Source organism: Moschus berezovskii, chromosome 14 (assembly GCF_049115385.1).
Source record: "Moschus berezovskii isolate FMDL1 chromosome 14, NW_MosBer_1.0, whole genome shotgun sequence".
NCBI classification, from domain to species: domain Eukaryota; kingdom Metazoa; phylum Chordata; class Mammalia; order Artiodactyla; family Moschidae; genus Moschus; species Moschus berezovskii.
In genome coordinates this window covers 79646132-79657099 of record NC_142473.1, presented here as the reverse complement: position 1 = coordinate 79657099, position 10968 = coordinate 79646132, and the positions used below count along the sequence as shown (strand labels likewise).

General features: G+C 50.8%; 1 protein-coding gene across 2 annotated transcripts in view; it reads left to right on the top strand.

Annotated features, from left to right (window-relative positions):
• The first annotated feature begins 4219 nt into the window (after window positions 1-4219).
• The window catches only part of SYT13 (synaptotagmin 13), a 40496-nt gene continuing 33747 nt past the window's right edge, over window positions 4220-10968 (top strand). The window contains exon 1 of one of the 2 annotated variants that reach the window (XM_055423908.2): window positions 4220-4402. In XM_055423908.2, coding sequence (XP_055279883.2) covers window positions 4220-4402 — 183 coding nt within the window. Of the gene's footprint in view, window positions 4434-10968 lie in introns of both variants that reach the window. The other variant, XM_088843511.1, reaches the window with a different exon arrangement.

Here is a 10968-nt window from a genome sequence, read left to right as displayed (position 1 = left end):
TGTTTTCATCCATGGCCTCGGAAATGTCATAAATGGTCTTCAATCCCCTCTTTTCCTCTGTCTGCATGGCTGAAAGCAAAGAAGTCTCAAGACAAAAAAAACCCAGATTCCCGATTAGAGATGAGCTGCCCACCCAGGTTCTCCTACCCTCCTTGAACTGTGATAGAAGCAAGATATACTTTTATTGAGTTAATCTCAGAGGTTTGAAGTTACTTGTTACTGCAGCAAAACCTCAGAGAAGGCAATGGCAAGCCACTCCAGTACTCTTGCCTGGAAAATCCCATGGATGGAGGAGCCTGGTAGGCTGCAGTCCATGGGGTCGCTAAGGGTCGGAAACGACTGAGCTACTTCACTTTCACACATTGGAGAAGGAAATGGCAACCCACTCCAGTGTTCTTGCCTGGAGAATCCCAGGGACAGAGGAGCCTGGTGGGCTTCCGTCTATGGGGTCACACAGAGTCAGACACGACTGAAGTGACTTAGCAGCAGCAGCAGCAGCAAAACCTAATCTACCCTGATGGAAAACACCTTCCCAGCTCTGCCATTAACTCCTTCTACCCTGCAACCAGACACAATCTCTCCAGCCTCCAGGCTTTCTCTTAGTAAAATGAAGGGATTCCACACATATGAAATCCTTCTGATGCTAAAATTCAGTTGTTCTGCTTGTAAGTTTCCTCCCTCCTGCCCAGCACTAAAGGCAGACATCATCAATGTTTGCTAAATAAGAGTACCTACTATATTTGAAATCCGTCCCCCAAGTTAAAAGCATTTTAATATCTTAAAAATTCAAAGCAGTTACTCAGGACACTTAAACAACAAAATCCAACATCCAACAAGTAAAATATGCATCAAAATAGCAACAATGGCATTTCATCAAGAGGCTGCGGAATCTTCAGAGACCACTCCTCAGCCCTCCGGAGGTGCCCCCGCCCCACCCCCACCACTTCCAGACCCTGACACCCTGCTCTGCCTGCCCGTGGCATCCCGGTGGCCCCAGCACTCCAACTGTTTGCAAACCTAATCCTCAGACTGCCTTAGTGTTCCACTCTGCCACCCGCCTTTCTCAATAGAGATGATCTCATTTTTCAAAGGATCCTACTAACGCCTCTTCTTAGAGAGTTGTCATTGATGGCTGCTGCCTGGGTGTCAGTAACCAAGAAGCAAAAGTCACATCTTTGATGAGATGTAGCCAAGGTGACCCAGGGCCATAATGACCTAACTGGGTTTCAAATCTCCAGAGGTCTAGCCGAGCTCTATGATGGGTTCACTGTGTGTGAAAGAGGCAAAAGGCACTCTGTTCTTCTTGGACTGGAATCCCTCTTCTTGTTAAAAATGAAGGTCATTGCAGCTGCTAACATCTCAGTAACCATAGTAACAAAGGACCACATGACAGATGTCTGATCCGCATCAGAAAATGTCTGGTAGTAAGTGTTCTTCATCCTTTTCCTCACCCCTCACCCCAGATCTTGTTAGGTGGCATTGAGGGTCTCCCAGGGGAGCAGCTCAGGCATGGGAAATCCAGACTGACAGCATTAATTAAACCTCTTATTTCCCCAGGACATTTTGCATTGCCAGGCTCAGAAGCCAAGAAAGCCTCCCAGGGAAGCTCTTATGAGAGAGAATGCTAAGTCTATCACCAGGGAATCAGGCACTTCAACTCCACAGATGGCAGCAAATGAAATTCTGTAGGAAAATACGCCCAGGCATACAGCAGGCACAAAATAAATACTTACAGAAGAGTCCATTTAGTCAAATGGAGCTCATTTAGCAAACGGGATTCTTTCAAACCTCTGGAAGCTCTACATGAGATGGTGAACCAATCACCCTTTCAACACTTACTGAGTGCCTGCTGTACATACCCACGGGTGACAGTATCGAAGCTCTAAAGACATTCACTCACTGACTGAATCCAATTGTCCCCGGGAGTGTCTGGGGCTCGAGGGAAGGTTGGGAAGAGTGTAGAGGGCTGGGGTCACATCACAAAGGGCTCTGGATTCAACTGGAGTCTCTCGGGTTTATTACTGAGAAACTGTGAAAGCTTTTATGTGTGTGAGTGACAAGATCAGCTCTGCATTTCAGAAACATCCCTTTTGATGCCCTGTAGAGAAATGAGATGGTTGGACGGCATCACCGACTCAATGGACATGAGTTTGAGTGAACTCCGGGAGCTGGTGATGAAGAGGGCAGCCTGGTGTGCTGCAGTCCATGGGGTCGCAAAGAGGTAGACACGACTGAGCGGCTGAACTAAGCTGAACTGAGGGAAAGGATTAGAAGGAGATGATTGCTTTGACCAAAGAAATGATGTTCTAGGACTGACGAACCCAGGACTTAAAAGAACTGGCAATTTCTGCTTCTTTCCTCTTGGAAACTGGCTGCAATGCTGTGAGAAGTTCCAGTCGCGTAAGGAAGAACCCAAGTGCTCCATACACAGCCCAGTTGTGCCCTGAGCAATAGCCAGTACCAACCACTTGCCATGAGGTATGCCATATTGGATGTTCCAGCCCAGCTGACCATTGTCCCAGGAGATACCATGTTGAGCAGGAAAACTGCCTAGCTGAACCCAGTCAACCCACAAACCACATGAGAAGTCACGAAAGAATTGTTCTAAGCCACTACATGCTGAGCTGCTTCAGTCATGTCCGACTCTCTGCAACCCCATGAACTGTAGCTCACCAGAATCATGGGATTCTCCAAGCAAGAATGGTGGAGTGGGTTCCTTCTCCAGGGGATCTTCCCAACCCAGAGATTGAACCTATGTCTCCCACGTCTCCTGCATTGCAGGCAGATTCTTTACCCACTGAGCCACCTGAGAAGCCCTCTAATATCCTAAGTTACTGTTATGCAGAAGTGGCTAACAAACACTGGGAGGTATAAGATGTTGGCCACGTCTGCATCTTGACAGAAAAGGTCTGGCTAGAATGATCATGGATTTGGGAGTCATCGGCCTCATGGGAAGTTTAGAGCCCTGTTTGGAATGAAATCAACGCCGACTCACAGCAAATGCTCGCTGAATTAAATGAAACATTCCACATAATAAAAATCACTGGAAAGCCCTGTTTGTGATCTGAGACAACCCTCCTCATGCCTGGAATTCTAATTTTCCCTCACTCTAATAAGCACACTAAATTTCTTTCCCTGGCTCAAAGTGTGGACTCCTAGCTGCTGCGTTTGATACTCTTTATCCTTCTAAGGTAAGTCCTTTCCTTTAGGGTGGCATGTGGACTTGAAGACTGCAAACTTGAGTGTGGATTTTTCAACCTGCCACACATCTCCTCTGAGTCTAGACTTCCTCATCTGTAAATGGAGATGAGAATACATGCCAATCTCACAGCTAAGGAAGTGCGGGCAGATGTGAAAAGAATCATTGCAATCATCCTCTCCAGGACAAGACAGGTATAGTCTCAACCCCAGACACGGCATCAATGCCCTCTCCCTGGTCGCCAGTCCCTCTCCCTGGCAGTAAACACATGCAAGTTTGGGAGATGGGAAATCTCCAGCTTTTTGTGTTTGAAAAAGCTCTTGCAGGCCTCAGTTTTACAGCCTCCTTGGCCAGAGGGTGAACAAAGCTTTTTGGTTCAGTCCTTAAGTCGTATCACACTCTGCAAACCCATGGACTGCAGCATACCAGGTTTCCCTGTCCTTCCCTATCTCCCAGACTTTGCTCAAATTCATGTCCATTGAGTTGATGATGCAATCTAACCGTGTCATCCGCTGCTGTCCCCTTCTCCTTTTGCCTTCAATCTTTCCCAGCAGCATCAGGGTCTTTTCCAAGGAGAGGGCTCTCTGCACCAGAGTTAGTAGTCTGGTAAAACGACCCCCTATCCAGACAGAGCCGCAGGCCAAGGTGTGCGTCCTGGTTTGCCCGCTAACCTAACGCACAGCGTGACCTTGGCGAGCTCCTGTTCTTCTTGAACCCAAGTGTCCTACGTAAAGCGTGAAGGATGAGTGGAGACGAGAGGAGGATGCGCTCCGGTTCCTTCCACCTGAGCGGATCCGCCTTGGGCCGGGTCGGGGGTCGGGTCACGTGCTGGGCTGACGCGGGGCCGAGTGCGGGCGCACCAGCCAGCTCCCGGTCCGGCCTCCCGCTCTGACGTCGGCGAGCCGCCCTCCCTGCCCGCGCCTCCGCCCCTCCGGCGGCGGGAGAGCGGCTGGCGCGCCTGGATCCCGCCCGGGAGGCGAGCGGCGGCGGGACCGAGCCCGGTGCTGGGAAACGGGCACCATGGTGCTGTCGGCGCCCGTGATAGCGCTGGGCGCCACGCTGGGCACGGCCACCAGCATCCTCGCGCTGTGCGGGGTCACCTGCCTGTGCCGGCACATGCACCCCAAGAAGGGAGTGTTGCAGCGAGGCCTGGAGCCCGACCCGGAGAAGGCGAAGCCCAGCGTGCTGCGGCCCGCCCGACAGGTGAGCGGCCGCGGGCCTCGGCCTCCCCGGGGCTCGGGCGCGGGGAGTGGCTGGGAAGGAATGCTTGGCGTTCTTCTTTGCGCGACAGAGCCCTGCTGGGAGTGGGGACAGCAGCCGTGTTTGGACAGCGGATGTGTTCAGAGACCCTGGGGCGGGGCCGGGGGTCCCAAAGGCCTGGGGGGTGGGGTGGCGGCTAGGGGACAGGAGGAAAGGGGGCACTGGAGTGGGAAAGGGGGCTTGGATAGAAATCGGAACTGGGAGGAGAGTTGGGGGCCGGGGGTAATAATAAGACAGGGAGGCTGTGAGGGTTTGGGGCAGGGGGCTGCGACGCTTAGGGGAGAGGAAGAGGGGAATGACCGGGAAGGAGAAGCTCCAGGAGCTGGGGAGAAGAGAAAGGGTGACAGAACAGAGTGGGGCCGTTGTGCCGCTGGCGCAGGGGACTCACTGACCGAGCTGAGAGAGGAGAGTCCACCGAAATGGAGAGACGGGGTGGCAGCCGGGGGCTGCAGTGGGAGCGGGGGAGGGGCGGTTGGGCTGGGGGTGCTGGGGTCTGGAGAGGCAGGTGAGTATGGAGGGCCTGGGCGACCCTCACCCCCTCCCAGCGGCCCTCAGCTCCAGCCAGCTTGAGGGAGTAGCTCTGAGCCCCCCTCCCACCCCCCACTCCCCAACGATGTGGCTACAGATGTCTCTGGAGACAGCAGGGCTTTTATCTCCACATTAGGTGGTCCCCCGGGGGCCTCTCTGGGCAGAAAATGGGTGGGGTCCGCACTGTACAGTGCAGCCAAAGGGGGTCTGAGAAAGGTTTGGGAGGACTGCCCTACGTGGGCTCTGAAGTCCAGGACACATCCCCAAAGTGGCAGAGGCGAAATGTCCTCTTCAAAGGGTCTGGCCACAGAGACTGAAGGAAGGCAGGGCCCCCCCCGAGGAAGAGGGAGGTGACTTGACGACTTCCCTGGGCCCCCTCGATTCCTTCCAGGGCTGAGAGTTCCAGGAGCGGCACTACAGAGCCGTGCCTCCGCCTTCCTTTTGCCAATCAATTATTCAAAAGCTCAGGACCAGCTGCGGGGCTCTGTGTCAGTCACTGTGAGAGGGGAAGGAAATGGCTGCTGTCCTTGAGGCACTTAGGATCCCAGCAAAGTGACATTGATGCTGGCAGGATCCTAGGTCAACTGGGCAGGGGGATGTGGGATCCAGAGCCGTCTGAAATGGGAGCAGCGGGCTCCCCGTGGGGCCTGGGCGGGGGTCAGGGGCCCTGCTGCTAGACAAGCTCTTCTCCAAACATGGAGGCCTCACCCTCCTCTCCCACTCGGCACACTGGAGGGACAGCCATTCTTCTGCCTTTCACCGTGGCAGCTCTTCAGGCGTTGTCCACACACCCCCACCCCTTTCCCGGAAAGAATCACTGGGGCCACTGTCACTGTTGGTGCAAATGACCTCCGGGGTCACTTCCAGCTCTTTGTCTTCTTGAGGACCAGTAGCCCAAGCAGCGGCCAATGATCTGTTAAAGACAAAGCAGACCCTGCATCTCCCGGACTTAAAATCCTCCCCAGCTTCTCACTGAGCTTTTGAACAGACCACAACACATCCTAGCCTGGCACGTGCCCGAGGCCGGGCTCTCTTCTAAATGCTTTACACCTAATGCCTTTAGCCACTCAGTGACAGACGTTGATGATGGCCCCAACTTAAAGATGAAGCGACCAATGTTCAGAGAGGTGAGTGATTTTGCCCAGGGCCACACGGCCCAAGAAGTTTCAGAGCCTAATTCTAGGCTAGTCTGGTTCTGGAGTCTGTGCTGTGAGCCATTCCATCCCACAGTCTTGCCTGTCTGACGTGGCCCGAGTTTATCTCTGCAGCCAAGCTCATGTGAGTGCCCCGCATCATGGGCGGTCTCAGCTCCCCTGGGTTTTTATCCTTCTTGGAGACACCAACCCCTCCCATTTTCCTCTGACTTTTCACAGAGATGGCTCCCCCTCATCCTGTGGGTCTCTTTCTGTTTGCATTTTAGCTCTTCAGGGAGAGGATTTTGTCCGTGGCCACATGTAACAAAGCCCCTCCCTTATTATGTCCTCCATATTATTCCTTCTTATTTCTGTTTGCAGCGTTTGTGACAGGTGGATGTGATTTTTCCTGTCTGCTTACTTACAATATTCATTCCCAGCACCTTCTTGGTGTCTGAAACCTAGTAGGTGCCCAAGGAGAAACTATTGACTAATAAGGCATCCCCATGCACAGCCGATGGGGATTATTGTCTGACTTATTTCTTCAAATGTAGATGTATTTTGCAACCACTTTGCAACCCAGAGCTGGCTCATAGGGTCACAATAAATGCTTGTTGATATGTGCGTGCTCCGTCACTCAGTCATGTCTGATTCTTTGTGACCCCATGGATTGTAGCCTGCAAGGCTAATTCTGTCCATGGGATGGTTTAGGGAAGAATGCTAGAGCGGGTTGCCATTTCTTTCTCCAGGACCTCTTCCTGACCCAGGGATCGAAACCGCGTCTCCGGCCTTGCAGGCAGATTCTTTGATGCTGAACCACCAGGGAAGCCCCTGTTGATACGTGAGACTCATCCGTTCACATCTCTCACATCCCTCAGTGACAAGCATTTGGGCACCTGGAGGCGAATCTGCAGGTGTGAACGTGATGAAGTTGAGATCTCACAATGTTGGTCTGGCTGCCATTGTGCTCAGACTGATTCAGCCGCTGACCCAGATAAAGAACACAGAGAAAAGAGACAGTGTGTTGACATTTCAAAAAAAGTAAAGGGAGGTGGTGGTAGGGCAGATGGCAGCAGGGCGATGGGCTTGGCACATGTTGACAAAGAGAAGAGTCTGGTAAGGAAGGTTCTTGGAAGATGCTTCTTAAACAGAGAGGGCGTTGGGGCTGGGGAAGAGGGTTCTAGACTCCTGTAACCAGGAGAACTGGGGTGTCTGTGGGAGACAGAGTGACTGCTCATGTCTCTGTAAGTTGCTGGTTGTGGTTGCTGAAAAAAAATTCCTTGGATTTGTTAGCTACGCCTGGGGAATCTAATTTCTGGCCGTGAGTGGTCAGCTGAAGTTAAGGTTCATGGTGATTTTGAAAAGAAATTGAAGTTTTCCTTGAGGGTTCTTCACCTGAGATCCACAGATCCCAACAAGGAGTCTGTAGCTGAAATGGAAGGCGTTCATGGTCTTGGAGAGGAAGAAACTCTCTTTTCATTTTCATGAACCTCTGCCTGAAACTTAGCATTTTCTGTGAATAGGAGTATAAACAGCACGTCACAGGAGTATGAACAATATCTGTGACTTGGTCCTCAAGGGAAACCACGGGTAGTTTCAGAGTACCTCACAGCTGTGGCAGACGCTTCGCAATAGTGTTTATGTGCATCCCTAATTCTAAATTATGTGCCCATTAAATCTCCCTCGAGATCCTTTTATTTAATGAAAGAATAAAGAGGCACATGTGTAGCTATTTCCCCGATTGAGTTTATTAGGCGGGCTGTTGTAGTCCTGTGTCTTTTATTTGCCTCTTTTTCAGGCACTCGGAGGAGGTACCATAGGCTCCTCTAGACAACCGTAGAAATCCATCCAATGTCTCTGCTGAGTGGGAGGTGGCCGAGGCGCAAACCCTCACTGCTGTTCATGCCTCCAGCTGGCTTCAGTTCATTCTTTTTCTTGGTTTTTCCGAAATGTACATTGTGGACCCTTTATCCTGCCTTCTTGCGCAGTCCTTCACCCCCTCCGACCCCTTGTGTGCAGTCCTTTATGGAGGGGGAGAGGGATTCAGTCTCACTACGCCATCCCTGTGACCTGGTACATCAACTGGGACCTCGTTCTCTGTTATCAGCCCAGCCGTCAAAGCTTGGTTATTATGCAGTGATGGCCGAATGCTTGAGCCATGAGACAGCGGAGGGTCAGACGTGGGATGTGTGTGTACATGTGTGATCACTTTTAATACATTGCTGCTGCTGAACCTGTTAGTGACAGGCAGCAAGACCCACTGGTTCCGTCCCCCAGAGTTTCCTTTTCCTGCTTGTCTGCACAGGCGCCCCTCACGGCCTTTCTGGGTCCTTGCAGACGAAGCCCTGCTTCTGGTGAGCCTACATAACTACCGAGCAAGTGGGGGAGCGGTCCTTCCCCACGGCCCGGTGTCCCTGACACCTCGGCATGACTTGGGCTCTGTTCTCAGAAAGCTTTAGTGCCTGATTTTTCTGCCCATCTGGCGCTTGCTTTGTTGTCCCCTTGTGTGAATCTTCTCAGATGCGTCTCAGAGGCTCCCAGAGCAACCTTGCTGCTGTCCCCTTAAAGCTAACATGCGGGCAGAGGCTTCCTCCGAGGGCCCCCCAGCAGTGGTCCACGGGTCTCTTCTATCCACATCGCCCAGCTCCCACTGCTACTTACTACCAAACTCTAAAATCCTACCTTCCTTCCAGCAGAGTTGAGAAGCAAAGTGACTTCTGATGGAACACCGTGTTAGTTCATTCAGGTTACTATAACAAAATACCACAGAGTGGGTAGCTTACAAACAAAAATTTATTTCTCATGGAGCTAGAAGCTGGGAAGTCCAAGATCAAAGCTCTGGCCAACCCAGTGTCTGGTGAGGACCTGCTTCCTAGACTTTTGGCTGTAATCTTAACCTGGTTCCCCGGTAGCTCCGCTGGTAAAGAATCCACCTGCAAGGCAGGAGACCCTGGTTGGTTTGATTCCTGGGTCGGGAGGATCTGCTGGAGAAGGGGTAGTCTACACACTCCAGTATTCTGTAGCTTCTCTGGTGGCTCAGCTGGTAAAGAATCCACCTGCAATGCATAAGACATGGGTTCGATCCTTGGGTTGGAAAGATCCGCTGGAGAAGAGAACTGCTACCCACTCCGGAATTCTGGCCTGGAGAACTCCATGGACCGTGTAGTCCATGGGGTCACAATGAGTCAGACACGACTGAGCGACTTTCACTTTCACTTTTCATGGCGTAGAAGGGGCAGGAAGCTCTCTTCTATCACTTTTATGGGGTCACTAATCCCTTTTATGAGGGCTTCACCCTCACAGCTGCTCACCCTAAAGCCCCACCTCTTAATAGCATCACCTTACAGGTTAGGTTTTAACATACGAATTTTTAGGGGGTCATAAACATTTTGACCAGAGCAAGCACCTAATAGATTAGGAGATTTTAAGAAATAATTTAAATATATGCTATATTTTTATCAAGCAACATATGTATAGTAGAGTCTTTCCCCCTCTCTGAGATTAAGAAGTGTATTTCATTTTCCTTGTACCTCTGACAATATCCAGTAGATAATGGGCACATGATAGTCGATGTATGAATTAAATCATATCGGAACATCACACTGAAGGAGACAGAAAAGGTACAGAGGAATGCACATGGTTGAGATTCCATTTCCACTAGATTTGAAATCAAGCCCATTTATGTCTCAGTTTTCCACTGGGGACAGGTAATGCCTGGGGCAGAGTGGGGAAGCTTCTGTTTACAGAGCTTTTGTTTATAAGCTCTGCCTCTTGACATGGTACTGGTTACACAGCTGTGTCCACTTTATGAAAGAAAGCATATACAGCTCTACATTTATGATTTGTGTACTTTTCTGAATGTGGTTATAATTCAGTAGAGTTTTTATCTGTCAAGTTGTGATGTAATGTTTATGAATATTGTTTTAGTATCAAGCCAGTGTTTTTTAATCGGAGGATTTGGGGGCTGTCATCAAGACTTGGCCCTCCTTTTTGTGGTCTGTTCTTCACCACCTCCCTGGCCCTGTCCGCTTTCTGGGGCTACTCCTGTGGCTGCCTCCTCCCTCAGACTAGGGCCTGGGGAACATCAACGTGGCCTGATTAATGCTCCTGCCTGTTTTGCTTTTCCTTAGACCACTGGAGCACCGTCTTCTCAGAGTACTTGTCTGAATGTGGACTTGGCAGAGAGGATGCATCAGAGCCCCGGTGCTACCTTTCAGCAGCTAATAAATTCACTCATTAAAGGTTAATGAGCATACTCTAGGCGCTGGGACACAGCGGTAAGAAGACAGGTGTATGCTCTTCCTTGTCAGTGAGAAAGCAGACAGTGGAGCCAGCAGTGGTCATTAACCATATTACAGGCGAGGTACAGGGGGCCATGGGAAACCCTTAGGATAGGCACCTCCAGCTTTGCCCCAAAAGGGCTTGTCTCCAGTTCTTGTTGGCTGCCCTGACAAGGTCTCTCGGTACTTCAGTGATCACAGGAGGCCAACATGAATTGCTAACCCCACTCCTGGAACTGATTTGACCCTGGACCGCCAGAAGGCCTGACCTCCTTGGATTCTCAATCCTTTTAAAGAATTGATTTCTCAGCTGACCTCCCAGCTGATAAACTCTCCTACTGATATAAACGAACAAAAAGTATATCTGTTTCCACAGAGTAATAAAGAATAGTGACAGCATAGCTAGCGTTTATTGAGTTCTTTTTGTGTGCCAGGCGCTGTTCTAAGCTCTTTAATCATATTAATTTTATCCCCACAATAGCCCTATGAAATATGGATAATTATTGCATCCATTTTACACATGGAACTTTTCTGTAGCAACTTATTCTGTAGCAGAACTGGGAATCAA